We start from the raw sequence: 16,830 nt of genomic DNA on the forward strand, positions 1-16,830 counted from the left end.
AACATATCTGTGTCAATCGGAATGTTTTTTATAAGTCTCATTCGCACCCAGGGAAGGGTGCTCAGCCAATCAGGTGGCTGGAACAGCGAGCGAGAATAGACATTATCTGCCTGCTGTCCCAGCCACAGGAGGCTCTTCCCTGGCTGGTGCCATTTATTTTTTATTGTTTTGTTAATGTGGGGAGGCAACAGGGAGACTCTCTCTGTTGCCTCTGCACCACACCTGCCCCCCAAAATCCGCTTTCCCACGCCCTCCCTCCAGCCCCACTTACATGCAAGACTGGAGGTCTATGCTCCGGTCTGGGCGCTTCTCCCGCCCACCGCCATAGACATGGAAAAGGGTTCCTTATGGCGACGGCCATCTTTTTTTCATTTTTCTTTTTTCTTTTTTCCTCACATCAGCTGCGAAAGTGTTGCAAATCTCTTGAGGAAAACGAATAAAAGCCATTTGCAACCTGAATGAAACCCGGGGTGTGAATCGGACATGGCCGGTACCAGCCCACAGCCCAAGTTGAGGCCCTTGCACCTTAGCGCGGGATGTTACCACCCATGTCCGCCTTCCTGAGCAGGCATGAAATCCACAATATTACGCACATTCTGAGCTTTCCACGTTGATCGGCCGCTCAGCACTGCCTGCAATTTCCTCCACTCCAACGCCTCAATGACCCATACACTCAGTCATCGGTCAACCCGCACTTAACTTCCAGCTCCTGCTGACACCCTTCTACAGTCCTCTGATACAGTATCTCTCCCAATGGCGCTTGCCTTTTTCAGCCACCTCCTTTGCATTTCCTCACAGTCTTGGGGTGCTTCACAGTAATGAGAATCGTTATAGGGTTGCTCATACCCTTTAGACCTCGGGCTGAGGGGGGAGACCTGATGGAAAAGAATGATGCCCTTCCATTGCCTGCCGCGCTCGGCTTATCCTCTGACAATCATTTGGCGGTGGGCATCATCTCGCAGTCATTCACGACTCCCTCCACCCCTTGGTCTATAAGTCTTAAAATCTGGATATTATTTAGATTGCCATTTATTGCACACTTGCAGTTATATTTGGTGTACAAGAGCTTCTCTCTTCTTTCCTCTCACCTTCTTTCTCCCTTTCCTCTCTTGCTCTACATTCTTTTTTCACTTTTCCCTTTCTTGGTATTTCTTTGTGTGTGTGTACTTTTTGTTTTTCAAAGTCTTTATTCTTTTGTTTCGTTTTATTTCTTTTGATTCCATTTTCCAACCTGAATTTGTCATAGTGCTGTTTTAGCACCTGCACGTTGTTCTAGTGTGTCCCTGTGTTGACGTTGTTTCATCTACTTTTGGCAGAGGAACGTTCTACCAGGGATACCTTTGCCCAAAGTGTGGCGTCGGTGCTCACAAAGAATGCCTCGAGATTATCCCACCGTGCAAAATAAGTAAGTGCAAAGATCTTGGCGCCTAAACTGTTTCATTCTGGTGACGCCTGCAAGCTCAGCCACCGGGCTGGTGTCCTGCATTTCTTTTAACATTCACTTGCCTTTCGTCAGTACAAAAGTGCAAGCAGTTGCCTTCGCCTGTCACCACTGTAATGATTTTTTTGTTCCTCTGTATTTGCTGAAATTGGAAGTCATTTGCAGCACAAATGGGTTGCCAGTGTACACATGGTGATGGCAGGCCGCGTGAACAAAGACGTGTCTGCAGGGGTCTTTAAAAGCAGTCGAATCTTCAAAGGGCTTTTGTCTGGTCCATTATTACAGTCCATTAATCTGCCTTGACTCGTGTTGTGAATATGCACTTCAGAGGTTGTGCGTGATATGGATGTCATTTGCTTTCAAGGTTCAACTTAATTCAACCCGTTTTTTTTATTATTATTGAGACCCACACGGGTTTAAGATGTGATAGTCCGCTGCAGTGTGGGCACAGTGGTCTGGTGGCACTGATGGCAATATTGCTCGGACTGGCAATCAAGAGGAGCCCTTAGAATGTGGTGTTTCATTGCAACCTGCTGTCCAGCTTCACTTAGCGTCATGTTATCACTCCCTTTTGCCCGCTTCATCTTTGTAACATTTACTCTTTCGCCTCCAACTTGATGGATTATAACACACATGTTGTGTCTTACCCAGCAACACCCTCTACCCCTATATACTCCTGTGCATGCTTATTCTGCTCATGCCAAGTGGAGCAACAATGGGCCTCAACACCAACGTGGCAATACATTGGGGGCAAGTGTTCTGATTTCCTGCACCAATCGTTTACCATTACCACTGTTAAGACGGATTTCTGAACTCTGTCCTGGTGGCGCAGAAGTTCAGAAGGCCAACCTAATTACTTGGAACAGGGTAACCTCTGGACAAGCCAGACCAATCAAGGTAGCGATCGCGGCGGTCAAGACTAGGTCTCAAGAGGGGTGAGGGTGACTGAAAGCCCGCAATGAGCACACAAAGCAAGATCACTTACAAACTACTCCAAACAGTTGTTATATCAAAAATAGATACACATTTATTTTAAGGCCTTTAAAACAATGACTGTAGCGAGAAAATCACAATATCACAATACTAAACCAACACATACCATATCAACACAATATATATACAAATACAACAGTCGCTAGCGTTATAAGCACGAAATGTGTAGTCCACCTGAAAGGGAAGGAAAACAGGCAGTGCGATAACGCTTTAGACTCAGTTCGCCTTCAGAGGCACCTAACTAGATGGAAGTCCGAGCCCTGCGAAGAGTGGAGCCTTGTGCTCAAAGTACCTGCCACGCCGGTGCCAACGGGCAAAAGGAGAAGCTCTTCGGAGGAAGTCAGGCAGTTCGGGTTAGTGCACGACAGAAGGAGAACAGGTTCCGCGACTCAAGCGCAGCCTCCACAGCGAGCAGAAGCAGAGCGCGAGTACGGACAAAAGGGTGCTGTTTTTACACAGCGGGGAAAAGCAATGGGCTACTGCAGGAGGGCAACCAGATCCTAGCTAAACTACTCACCGGTCCCCAAAGCAAGCAGACCCAGGCTTCTCCACGTTAGTTTCAGCAGCTGGCAGGTTCAGAAGAGCAGGGAACGCCTCGTAGTCGTGTAGAGCAAAAAGACGTCCCAATCGACGAAACCAGCACAGTTTGTTGCCGCAGGAGGACAACGGAGCGGCCGTGTGTATTCGAGCCAAATGTACACTCCTCCCTTCAGACTTGGGAACGCCAAGTGTACGAAGCGTGGGAGAGTGACAAGGACTCGAAATACAACACAACCTGGCGGCGGTTACAGAGCAGGACTCCCTTATAAGCTGGTCAGTCAACTGGATGGCCCAGAGACACTTCCGAAGGCTTACTTGGCAGGAGTTGATGAAGTCGCCGGGAATAGCTGTTCCTGCTATTCCAAAGGTCGAAGCACCAGTACAGGCCTTCTGGTTCGATCAAAGGAGGAAAGGGTTTCACAGGACGACAGCAGTGCAAAAGAGGATTCCTTCAGCGGGTCACCAGCGATTCCTCGGTCCAGCCTCGTGGTTGCAGGATACTTGGCTCCTGTATTCCTTCGTTCGTGAGAACTCAGGAGATCGACATGGTAGTGGTGTTTCCAGCCCCCTCTTATCCACGGTTCCCTTCGCGCCAAAACGGAGGGGAGCCAATGGGAGATCCGCTCATCAACACACATACCATACGTGGACCAATCACGGACCACGGTGGTCCCAGGCATTCACACCACCCTAGACTCTCTGGCACCCAGGATGTGTATTGGGACCAGACATCCCAGCCCACACCCTGGAGGCACACAAACGACATGTAGAAGCCCGCGAAAGCAACCACGTTTCGCGGGAAAGTACATGCCCAAATAAGGAAGGCCCCGGGTCGCTCGACCTGGGGAAGGTGAAGGGAGCAAGACGGTCAGTGGACAGGACAAAGGAGCCTCGTGGTCTGGCCATTTTGGGAGCCAGGCCACCATTTTGGGTTCAGTGCGAAAAACGTGCTCAGAACGCCAAAAGGAGCTCAAAATAAACAAAACGATCGCTGCCACCATTCCAGTCCCTGAATGACTTGCACCGATCAAAATACCATCCTAAAAGAGTATCTAGGGCCTGTAGAAGGCTAGAGACCCAAGAGAGCTGTAACTTAGCTTACAGTGCCCTCTTGTGTCATGTTGCACTAAAGCCGCAACATGATAAAAGAAACTAAGGGAAACAGCGTTCCCCGGTACTGACTGTCTTAAGGGCATGTCAGTTTCCCCATAAGAAAAGGAGCGAAAGCCCAGAGGAGTGCGGCAGAAGGCTGCACTTCTCTGGCAAAGTCAAGAACAAGGTGAAAAACAACAGCAAAAAGTTTAGGGGTTGCCACATGGAAGGAAAATTACCTACAATTATGAAATCTTTCCTAACAACCACCACTCGCCCCTGTCATTTACACCAGATTACGGGTGGCGATTTGACAGTCTAATTCCCCATTTTTGGAGTCCATTGGATCACAGGGAGGTTTTCGGTGGATTTACTGCGAGCTGTAATTCCAGATGGTCTACCTGCCAATCTTAAGAGGTCAAGAGGAGGGTTTACCTCTGGAATTTGCTGGTGGGGTTTCCTCTGCTTTTAATGCACCACATAATTCCTAGTTTGGAGGTAAAGTGTCAGTAATTCAATATCCGCCCAAACAATTGTTGGTAACAGAATGAACGCTACTTTTTTACCACACTGCCAAACTTGTAATGAGGCCAAAGGAGTATTTTCCCGCTGGATGAGAAAAGCTTAAACCATTGAGGAGGAGCTCGGAATCAAAGAAAGGTCCAACGCTGTGGGAGATCATAATAATCGGGGAGATCATAACAATCATTTTTCAATATCTTTGATTCTTGTGTAATGTAGCATACATGCTGGGTCTAACTTCTTTTTCCTTCTCTTTTTCTGTTTTAGTTGCACCAGATGACTTGGTAAGTTGATTTCTAGGTTAATGACTCCTTCGTTTGCACGTAGTCCTGATGCTGCAATTCTATGTTGTGTGTTTTATCGGGTCCTGTGGCCAGCTCTTTTGCCTTGAAAGCCTGGAGTGTCTGCAATCGATAGCACTCTAGTACCCTGGGGTGGTATAACCAGGTGGGGCTTTTACACCTTAATATTGTAACTTCTTAATACCCCCCTGTAGGGTATCTCCAAACAGCAGACACCCTTACAATATTTACAGAAGGCTGAGCCAGGGCATTGGATTGGCTCCCCATTTTAACTAATGCCCCTGAGGGCATCAGTTCTTTGCCCTTTTGTTGCTGTATTACCTACCTTTACTACCACGACCTGTATCATGTTGCCCAATTCTGTTTCAAATTGTGTCCTTTGTGAAACACTGAGAACATTTGTGTAGTGAAAAAGCACATTTGTAGAGTCACAGTGTACTTTTAACAAATAACTAACTCCAAGCTTCAAATACAATGTGAAGCCATTCCTGCCCCCCAGCCCCTCATTATTGCCAGAACCCAGACTCCTGGCTTTTCCTTGACTTGACACTGTGCCTCTGCACTTATAATGTCTGTTTTGGTTTCATCTTTCTCTTGTTTTGGTTTCATCTTTCTCTGTTATCCTACTCATTCCCAACTGGTTCGGTCACCTGTTTGCGGCGGTGGGCCAAGAAAAGCAGACTACAAAAGAAGCTGTCACCCCAAAAAAAGTTAGCATGCAGGACTTGGGTACACGTGCGTCCCTCTGCATGCCCGCCCTGCCACCTTACCGTTCACCACCAACTGCAGCATCCAGATATTTCCAACTTAAAATATGAACATAACATGTTCTCTTTATCGCGTCCGTGTGCCTTTGCTATGGTATTGTACGAAATTACTAGGGCAAAAAGTCTGAAGCCCAAAAGCCCGACCCCTATTTGTTCACATATGTATATGTGGGGGGGAGTAAAGTTAATAAAAATGTATAGGGGTAAGGTGGGAGGGCTGTGGGGGGTCCCCCCTCACATAAATATATGCGAACAAATGGGAAATAAAAAATAAAACTGACTTTTGGGACACTGACTTTTGGATTTGGTAATTTCACGTAGATCCCTTTGCTATATACCGTACACAACCGGCTTTATGCAGTTCGTTCATAGCAGCAAGAGCTTCTCTGTGCCGACCCTCACCATGCGTCAAGTGCCTTGGAAATAACCACCTGGCGATCTCTCATGGTAGTATGAGGGCATTCATCTGTAGTCTTTGTGAAATCGTTTGAACTACAGACTTCACGGTACAGTTGAGACCAGTACCGAAGGCAACAAAGGAATTCACCGGGACCTGAAAGACCCCTGACATGAGTAAGAGGAGAGATCTAACGAAATGTGGCGTCCATGCTCTTGCTGTGTCCATCGTTAAAGGGGGTGGGTGTTAAACACACACAATTGTGGGGTCTTCACATGTCCATTTGGAGGGGAGAGGTTGGAGTCCATCAGACACATTCTCTTTGAGTGTCTCTTGGAGGACACAAATTCAGTTCTATCATACGGGACAACTTGATGATTCCTGACAAGGTCTCAGGAGAAGCTCTTCAGCCTCGGCTCCATTCCGAACAGGCGCAGAAAGGTTTATGGGTTAAAAAACCTTATGCTAAATATAGCGCAAGAGGGCTGTCTGAACTCATTGGTTCTTCTCCCGTAGAAGAAGAATCCAGCTTTTTCCAGAGTCCCAGCACCACTTCCTTGGTACAAGTGCTTCCAGAAATGGTGCCACTGGTACCAACCAAACCTCTGGCAAACCATAAAACCCTTGCCAGTTTCCGGGGGAAAGAAAGACAAGGGATAGAACAGTAACATTATCCCCAAACATGGTACCTTCGAGCTCATGGAAGGAGCCACTTCATTTGATTTCTGATTTGGAGGAATTTGATGCAAGTTCATTTTGTTCACTATATTTATGAATGCAGTTATTTGGCACCCGATGGTGGCATTGCTGGTTTGAATTAGAATATTTCTTGAGGAACTTTTTGGCACTCAAATCTGGTCAAGAACAACCGTCTTTTCACCTCAGTTTTCTCCAATAGAATCAGAGGTCCCTTTTTATGTCACAACTACAAGTACCACCACTTTTACTTTTGCTTATGTACAGGTTCATAGACCTGTAGTCTTCATGAAATGTTATGCTGTATTTGTAAAGCACACATCACCATTACCTTGGCGGCTTGCCATTGATGGCTGTCCCAGAAGCAAGACGATGTTTCACCACTGGTTTGTTGCCCCCAGGGAAGATCGCCTGGGGGTGAAGCAAGAGCAGCTGTGCTTATACTACACCCTCTAGTTCTACCCCAGTAGAAATGGCAATGACAATTGAAATATCAGCATTGCCAATGCCCGACAAAGATCCTCATCCATTTGAGCCCATAGACTTAACCAAAGCCATCGCTATCATAGTTTAGGACACCCAAGTTGTCAGATACATTTTGTGGATAATTGGTCCAAAGACCTAAGGACAAAATGAATACAACAGTGGCAATTTCACCTATTGCACACCATCAGCATAATAAGAGATCCCTACCTCAGAACCTCCCACTAAAAATGATACAGGCATAGGTATGGGAGGGAAGTGCTAATGTTTTCATTGTCCAATCTTTTTTTTTTTATAACACATTTTATTACATTTTGTGAACATACAATACGCAACCATATAACATTGCATGCAAATGGCAGAGCAGTACGAGCATGTATTGTTCAAATACAAGCGGTCGAAGAAGCACATATGCTGTAAGACATAGATGCGGGCAGGTCGACGAATGGTCTTTTATATATTGGTCTTGCTCAAGCAGCCCCAGACGTGGTGTTATCACGTGCAGCCTTTGCAGGGTTGCGTGGTGAGGCCCGTCATCCGTGTTGTATTTGAGTTATAGTGTCTGTTCCCATTTTCCCCAGATTTTGTCTGCTTTGGCCGGGCAGCCTCTGGCTTGGTAGACTCGTCGTTCCATTAGGATGATGGCATCCATATCTGATATCCATTGGTCGTATATCGGGGTAATTTCTGAACCCCACAATTGTGCAATGTTCCTTTTGGCAATTCCTGTGGCGGTCGAGAGGAGTAGCTTTTCAAAGCGCAACATTTCTACTGTATCTTCAATGCCCAACAGAAGGAGTTTGGGGTCCATTGGGATCTGGCGACACATGACTCTAGTGAATCTTTTGCTACATTCACGCCAGAAGTGTTGTATACGTGAGCATTGCCAGAGGATATGATAGAAGGTCCCTTCTTCTCGTTTGCAGCGTAGGCATTTGGGGTCAGTTGTTTTCCCCCAATTGTACAGGGCTACTCGGGGATAGTAAATCCTATGCAGTATCTTCAGCTGAACAAGCCGAATTCTTGCCGAGACCGCAGAGTCTCTAGGATACATCAGGGTCAAAATCCAGTCCTCGGTAATATTGGGCCCACATCTCCTTCCCATTTCGTCTTCAGGTTCAGGAGCTCTTTCGTGGCAAATGAGGAAATAACATTGTACATTGTAGATGTAACCTTAGTACTCACACTGTCTATGACTATATTCCTTTCCATTGGTGTGCATTCCAGCATGTCCTCCAATTGGGCCCTGTGTAAGGTGAGTGCATGTTGTAATTGCCCATAGTGATAGTGTTCAATTTCTGGAAGACCGTATGTTGCCACGAGCTCGGGGAACTGTATCAGCTGACCGTTCGTGAATATCTGCTGAATGGTTTGTATACCAGCTGTTGCCCAGTTTGGCCATTTTGGGAGGTTACTGAGGCTCGAGAGGCGAGCATTGTTCCAGATGGGTTGGACTGGAGTAATCTTATCGTCCCATCCTAGGTGTTTGTGTACTTCCTTCCACACCAGGGCCGTGTGTGCTACTATCGTGCATTCAGGCGGACGAGTCTGTTTACAGTAGAGGCTTTCAATCGGGGACATGCTGTGTCGTGCAGCTAGTTTGGCCTTTATGTGCGGGATGGTCGGGTCTCCGTGCAATATGTCATTGACTTTCGCCATTTGAGTCACCCAGTAGAAGATCTGGATGTTCGGAAGTCCTATTCCCCCCTCCCAGATTGAGCGTTGGAGGGTTTTAAGGGCAATTCTCGAGTGTTTCCCACCCCAATGGAGTTTACGTGGTGTTCCATCGAATCTGTGGAACTCTTCGGTGGGGACATGGAGTGGGGCGTTTTGGAGGATGTATAAGAACCGGAGTAGGGCCAGCATCTTGAAGAGTGCCGCCCTGCCCAGCAATGTCTGTGGCAATGCTAGCCAGTGGGCTGCGTCTTGCTCGTATCTTTTAACTAGTGGATGGAGATTTTGTTTTATGTAGCTATCCAGCCCATTAGTAATTAGAATGCCCAGGTAGCAGAGTACTGAGTAGTTTCAACTTGATATGGGGAACCCGATGTCGGTACGCAGTCTACCCCCTTTACCGGAAACAGCACAGATTTGGACCAGTTTATCCTGAGCCCACTAAAGGCTCCATAGTCGATTAGTATTTGCGTGACCGCAGGGCAGGAGACTGCTGGGTCGCCCAGGTATACTAAGAGGTCATCTGCATAGAGGGATACCCAATCTTCCCAGTTTGGCCCCCATCTAAAGCCAGTCCACGTGGTGGTGTCTCGCAGAAGGGCTGCTAGTGGTTCTATTATTAGTGCGAATACCATTGCCGAGAGTGGGCAACCTTGTCTGGTTCCTTTCCCCAGTTGGATATTACGCGAGGGCCACCCATTTACTCTAACCTCCACCACTGGGTTATTGTATAGGAGTTGTATCCATTTTATGAATGATTCCCCAAATTGCATCTTGCGCATTATTGCCCACAAGGCCTCCCAGTGAACTGAGTCGAATGCTTTTTTGAAGTCTGTGGCCAGCAGTGCAAGTGATTGTTGCAAGGCAGGTGCTCTCTCCAGCGCCAGATGCAGCCTGCAAATGTTCATTCTGGTGGACCTTTGCGGCATGAAGCCGCATTGATCAGGGTGGATCAATGACGTGATGACCAATTGTAGTCTGTTGGCTAGTAGTTTGGCTAATATTTTGGCTTCGCTATTAATTAGAGATATGGGTCGGTAGGAGGTGCATTCCTCTGGGGGTTTGCCTTTTTTGGGGATCACTATGATGGTGGCCTTGCAGAGATCTGGTGGGAGCTCGCCCTGGTTTAAGGAGTGTTCAAACATATTGAGCAAGTGAGTGGGTATGTCTAGATGGTTTAGTTTTTTCCAAATGTCAAGTGGGAACCCATTGGGACCTGGGGTCTTGCCTGTTTGAAGTTGGGCAATGGCTGATGATATTTCGTCGGTTGTTATTTTGTTGTCTAGAGTGGAGGCTTGTTCTGTGGTGAGTATTGGGGGGTCGATATCGTTCAGTATGGTGTTGGCTGCGACGTTGGTGGGGGGTTTGTAGAGGTCCTCATAGAATTCAGCGAAGCGTTCTGCAATCTCTGCATCGGAATAGACTAGATCTGAGTTCAACGTTCTGATGCACTTCACCTTCTGTTGCCCTTCGTCGCGCTTTTCCAGCCACACTAGCATTTTGCCTGCCTTTTCCCCTGTTTCGTACAGACGTGATTTCATAGCAATATGTGCTTTTTTGGCGCAGTCTAAGGATAGATTGTGCAGCTTCTTGTGTACTATTATAAGGGCTCTGTTCGTCTCCGGGGTGCTCTGGCAATGTGCTCTATTTCTTTGGACATGACTTCACTTTCGGCTTCTATGATTCTCTCGCGTTGCATCTTCTTTTTTTGGGATGTCCATGAGATGATTTCTCCATGTAGGACTGTTTTGTAGGCCTCCCATAGTATGTTGGGATCATCAACCGAGTCTGCGTTTAGTTTAAAGTAGTTGGAGGTGGTTGTCTCTAAGTGTTCTTGAAATTCTGGGAATCCCAAGTAGTAGGATTTCAGTCGCCACGAGGGGGGCGGTCGTGGTCTTGCCGTTTCCAGTTCGAGTACCAGTGGAAAGTGGTCGGAGATACCTCGCGGGAGGAAGGATGCGCTGCATACTTTATGGATATTTTGGTTTGGTAAGAAGAAGTAGTCTATTCTGGAAATCGAGGCATGGGCCCCGGAATGGAAAGAATATTGTCGAGTCTCAGCGTGGAGGTCTCTCCACCCATCACACAGTCCCAGTGCTGACACGAAGGAAGCCAGTTTGGTGGTGGTTGCGGGGTTCCTGTTTCTCAAATGCGTGCGATCGAGGGTATTGTCCATGACCTCATTGAAGTCCCCTCCCAACACCCATGTATCTGCGGGGTTTGCTGCCAGGATGGGGGTAATTTCGGTTAGCAGATCATGAAGGAGAGTCGGCGGGGAGTACACTGCCATGAGTGCTAGGGTTTGGCTCCATAGTGTTGCTTGGACGTGTACGGAGCGGCCTCCTCTGTCTTGTAGCGTGTGCGTGATCATCAGCGGTAATCGTTTATGAACTAGTATGAGTACCCCTCTCGCACCCATAGAGAAACCGGCATGCACCGCTGTGCGGTAGTTTGATCTATGGAAGAATTTGCACACGTTCCCTGCTAGGTGTGTTTCGGACAGAAAGACTATATCCGGGGAGTGCCTGTTTAGGTGCTGCAGTACCAGCCATCTTTTGATGCTGGATCCCAGCCCATTCACATTCCACGACAGGAGTTTGAGCTTTCTTTGGATTGAGACAGTCTCAGGTGTCATTGGCTGTTTGGGGTATGGATTCGCACATGTGCCTCTTCGGTTTTATGGGCGGTAGGTGTGTCGCGTTTGATCCGTACAATATGCTCATCTTGCCTTTGCATGATTAAAAATAAACTCCCCCCTCCCCATACTCCTTCCCCCAACTGAAGCATCTGTCGTCCCGATATGAACTTTTAAACACAAATGAACTTTATACTACATCTGCCCGCCCCATGCCAATCCGGTTTTGCAGTACAGGTAGTGTGGATTGGGAATACGTTGGGGCTGGGCAGAAGAACACCTCTTCACAGTGCTCCGGGCTTGCTCTTTGTTTGGTAGGGTCGGCGTTGTGGCTGGCCGCCGGCCGTGTTGGCCATTGCACCCATGTGTGCAATGTGCGGTGTAGTTTCCTTGCTTTGTATTGACGGTGATTCAAACATACGGAGTACCGTCGGTTCATATTATACTACAGCATGTTGTGGGTCCTCGATCTGTTGCTGCTGCTGCGGATCCAGATCAGGCGGCCGTTCAGGATGTGGTCTGTTACGTTCTCCCCTCCTCCCCCCCACAGCGGCCCAATCGCCTGCTATATGTCTTTCGGCCCAGCTCCACGCCTCCTTAGGATCTGTGAAATGCACTGTTGTGTTCTTATGGAATATTTTGAGTTGGGCGGGAAAGATTAGCCCATATTTGACACCCATTGACTGCAGGCGTTTCTTGAGGGGATCAAATGACTGGCGCGCCTTCTGCACTTCTTTGGTGAAGTCAGGAAAGAAAGCAATTCTTGAACCATTATATGTGACAGTTCCTTTAGATCTTGCCAGCTGCAAAATTGTATCTCTGTCCCTATTGTTTAAGAACCTCGCGATGACTGTTCGTGGTGGTGCACCCGGCATGGGCTTGCCAGTTGGAATGCGGTGGGCTCGCTCAATAGAAAAAAACTTGGAGAAGGACTGTGCATCATATGTGTCTGCGAGCCACTCCTCAAGGAATAACTCCATGCAAGCTCCTTCTGCCTTTTCAGGAAGGCCCAGAATGCGGACGTTGTTACGTCTGGATCTGCCTTTACTGTCATCTGCTCTTGATTCCAGAAGCTTTATGCGTGCCAACATGCCGGACATCTGGCGGTTCACTCCGCGAAGGTTGTCCTCAGTTTCCGTAATCCGCGCCTCCGCTTCCCCAGTGCGGGAGGTCAGTTTCTGTAGGTCATGTCGCAACAAGGATACATCTGCACCAATTTTTTTCTCCATGGAAGTTCTAGAGCTGGCAATGGCACTCATTATGTCTCTGAGGGAAATGTTCTCTTCCGTGCAGTCCGCGTCAGATAGTGATGGCCTCTCTGGGGAGCGAGTCAGCGGTGCCGTTGCGTATTGCTCAATCCTACTTTGTGTGGAGGTTTTCCTGGGCTTATCCTTCCCAATTTCTGATGTTCTAATTGTAAGAAGATTCAATTCAACACTAAAGCTAAGTCAATGCCTAGTCTGGGATACTGAATGGAAACCCTTATTGATATATATTTATGTCCAGTTCATGAGTTCTGGATGACTACCCCTATATAACACCCCTCTCTTAGAATCCCCCTGACCCCACTGAGCCAAGAAGTAGTTCTGTTTTGCAAGTTTAAAAGGTTTATTTGAAAAAAAATTAACAGTATATATATATCACACTTTTATAATAAATTAATAATTAATATCACACTTAAAACATGAGCAGTGATCAACGGTGAATAATGTCCTACTAGTAAACGGATTTGGTTACCCAGGAGTAGTATAAGGATGAGGTAGCACACTTGTGAATAGGAACAGAAGAATAAGGTGGTAGAGAATGCTTTATATAAGTTCAGATGGATGCAATGTTGAATGAAAATGCAGTACAGAAAATACTCAATATGATTTCAACAAAACAATGTAATCACTTTTCTCTGGCAATCCACTCCCCCCCCTTATGCAATGTAAGGAAATGAAGAGTAGCACACAGTTCTCAGACATGCAATCAAATGTAATTCAGTTCACCCCAGCAAGCTTAGACTACGGATAGAAGTTGAAACACAGATCCAAAATGCTTTTATATGTGCTGGCAATGAAGTTAGGAATATGCTGAAAATGGTTTTAATTCCCTTTAGGAGGTTCAGGGTGAGTGAAAGATACTTGGGATGAGCTCAGGCTCCCTTTAACAATGCTCTAGGAGTAACTAGCAGGTTAAACAAATTTTTGGCAAAGGAAAGAAAGGAAGCTGCTGTTTTCACACGTGGCTGGATTTTTAACCAAATCGCGAATCGCGGCAAAATTCGCGAATGCGTGAATCGCGATTACGGCAAAAGTATAAGGAGTGGCAAGTCGGTTCCAGGTTCGTTGGAAAGCTAAGATTCTAAGCTTTCGGAGGAAAGTTCTAGCCCAAACTGTACCAAAGATATGAACGATTTTGTAAAGGTCGTTTTTCGAATTTAAAGTAACTCAAATTGACAGGCGACAGCTTTTAAAAATGACAGGTGACAGCTATGCGGCTGCAGAATTGACAAGTGACAGTTAGGAGGCAGTTCTACTTAGATTAAATAGATTGAATTATATTACTGGAAACTAAGAGATTTGGATCGGGTCAAGATGGCTTCGGTTCTGGTTTCGCCCCAGACGGTCTCTGCGCACAGCGTCTGGTCTCTGCTCTGCTGGTCTGGTCTGACACTGCTCCTGGCCCGGCTCCTGGATCTCTGGGTGCAGCGTCTGTGCACAGCTCCTGGATCTTTCTGCGCAGCTGTTAGGTTTGCTGGATGCTGAGGCCTGCTGAGAAGAGTTCTCAGTTTGTGGGTTTAGGCCCTTGCTTTGAGTTCTGGATTAAGTTCTTTGGAGTTTTAAAGTCTAAGTGTTGGATCTGGTATCTTCTGGATGTTGTGTGGTCCAGCAGAGCGCGTTGCAGCAACTGGATTTGAATCTCTCTACCTGTCCCAGCAGTCTCTTTTTATGTGTTTTGAAAATGGGTGTGTGCCTGGGCCTAGCTAAGCCTGCCCCTCTCTACCTGTCATTGGCCCAATTCTCCCCTCTCCCATGATTGGGGGAAGGAAATGTGAGTCAGAGTGATGCTGTAGGTTTTATGGGTCAGAGGATCCTCCCCTGGTCAGTTTGCCCACAAATCTAAATTTGATTCAAATGCATATTGCACAGATACACAGTTGTTTAAAATTACATGCACCCATCACATATCACATGAGGTATACTCTGTTCAAACTCTGCTCTTCCTGAGGGCTTGCATTCAAAAATGACAACTTATTTTCGATTTTAGTGGGTTATGCAACCTTGGTTCTTCATTAAAAGTTATACACATATACACAGGCTGTCCATACCTACTCCAGTAAATTCCCATATCTCTAGCTTAAATACAGTGTCTGTGGTGTCAATAAATAGCGGGGTTTTGCCCCAGAACATCACACAAATTGGAGTTTGGGCTTGAATCGAAGGTACATTTTTTAAATTAAGGCTCTCAAAGTTATACATTCCTGTCATTTGATTACAAAGAGTTATCAGTGTTTCTGTAATATATATATTTTGCTTTCAATTCAGTTCTCAGAGTGTTGGAGTCCGCCTCCAAGACTTGGGTGGGTCAGTGACCATGCCTCTGCTGGCAGGCAGGCCTTTGTTGACAGGAAACAGTCAAAATCAACATATTCTATTCAAGTGCAAGAGCCTATTGTGTGGTCTCCAGGAGGCTGAGGTCAGCAGACCAGGGGGTCACTTTGCATTTGGTTATTATGACCATGTGATATCCTGGGCTGTGGTGTGAATCTCTTGAGGTGAGAGGGTTTCCCAGGCTTCTGGCCTCTGAGAACAGCAGGTGGCCAATTTTTGATTAAAATGCAGCCTTTGAAGTCAGCTGAGTCAAATTCCTTTGTCAGCAACTGCACTCAGTTCTCCTGTCAGAGTTTAGACCGCTAGCGCCGCCTTGAGGATTTTGTTGGGACTGCATCCATTTTTGGGATCTTTCTTGGATTAATGCATTCCAAACAGGAATGGTTCTTACATGGTAGTAAATAATCCTTGCTTAACATTGTTTTGATGGGGCTCCTTACAGTGAAATGGTTATTTGGAACCCCAAAAAGGGGTTGAATCTTAAAGTGGTCCGATGAGCCACGATTTCAGCAACTTTTTGACATCAGTAACAGTGGATTTTTTTTAACAAAGATCTTTCTTTACACTGGTGGGTGGCAAGTTAGGTAACCATTTTGGTGTGCGCACAAACTGCGTGGTTCTCCTGGATTCTGGCGCGCATGTGGGCTTTTTGGCCATCTTGGATTTATAGCTCAAACGTGGGTCAGGACACCCAACATAATGGAGTGACTCCGAGGGTCTATGTCTCGTCTGGGTGGAGGCGCCAGCTGGAGCGTGGAAAGCTACTGTTATTGGGGGTAGCGTCCTTCACCTTCGGTGTTATGAATGCGGTGGCCGCATATAGCCGTGTCGTGTATGACTTTACTGTATCGGTACTGCCTTACAGCGAGGATTAATCACAGGAGGGAGGACCTCGCTTGTGATTCCGTTGGAGATGAGCCAGCTTACAGGCCTCGGTCTGCCATGGATTCGTTTATTGTAGGCGCTTTCTCAGTACGATTTGTTTTGTTGGGTACGGGAGCTTCCGCTATGCCTGGGGGGAGGAGGGGTGGCGGCAGACTAGACACGCATGCACTCACTGGAGCCTCAACAGTGATTTTCTTTGGGCATCAGAGGTGCAAGGGGAGCCGTTGTACGAGGTCCCTTGAGGTCAGCCTGCGCTCTCCAGCCTCTTTGTGACAAGGATGGGAGACACCTGTGTGTCTATATGCGAAAGGCCCTTTGGCGCACTGATAATCCATAGAGTCTTCAGCTCTGTCACACAAGCATACTTTCGATATTCTGCCTCATTTCCTGTTCATTGCCATGTGGCAGCGGTTCCATCCGTTTGCAAAACGTGGCAAGGTCCGCATTTAACTCGCCATGCACACGCTGGTTATGTCACTGCTGCTGTTGTAGGGGATTGCGTTTATAGTCGTAGCCTCGCTGTCAGAATGTTGTAGCTAGGATGTGCAGGCCATGGTGCTTGTTTGGTTACTTCACGGGCCACATTACCTGGTCCTCTGTGACCCACATGTGTCGTAGATGGCCGCCTGTCTATATTTGTAGACTGAAGGGGCCCCCCTGAAGGAGTTCGTGCAGTGGGGGTCCCGGGCGTAGGGCCGTTCCGTGGGGGGGGGGCATGCAGGAGTGTTACACAGGGAGTTTGATGCTAATATCCCGTCCCCCCTTCTCCTTACTGCAGGATTGGGCCTCTAAGACTCGTCCGGAGTT

General features: G+C 47.2%; 1 protein-coding gene across 2 annotated transcripts in view; it reads left to right on the plus strand.

Annotated features, from left to right (window-relative positions):
- Window positions 1-16,830, plus strand: part of VAV2 (vav guanine nucleotide exchange factor 2) — a 1,354,235-nt gene that overhangs the window by 1,206,692 nt on the left and 130,713 nt on the right. For both annotated transcript variants that reach the window (XM_069609623.1, XM_069609624.1), the window contains exons 17-18: window positions 1,317-1,405; window positions 4,856-4,872. In XM_069609623.1, the coding sequence (XP_069465724.1) occupies window positions 1,317-1,405; window positions 4,856-4,872 (106 nt within the window). The remainder of the gene's footprint in view (window positions 1-1,316; window positions 1,406-4,855; window positions 4,873-16,830) is intronic.

Source organism: Ambystoma mexicanum, chromosome 8 (genome assembly GCF_040938575.1).
Source record: "Ambystoma mexicanum isolate Mex_15411 chromosome 8, UKY_AmexF1_1, whole genome shotgun sequence".
In the NCBI taxonomy this organism is placed as follows: domain Eukaryota; kingdom Metazoa; phylum Chordata; class Amphibia; order Caudata; family Ambystomatidae; genus Ambystoma; species Ambystoma mexicanum.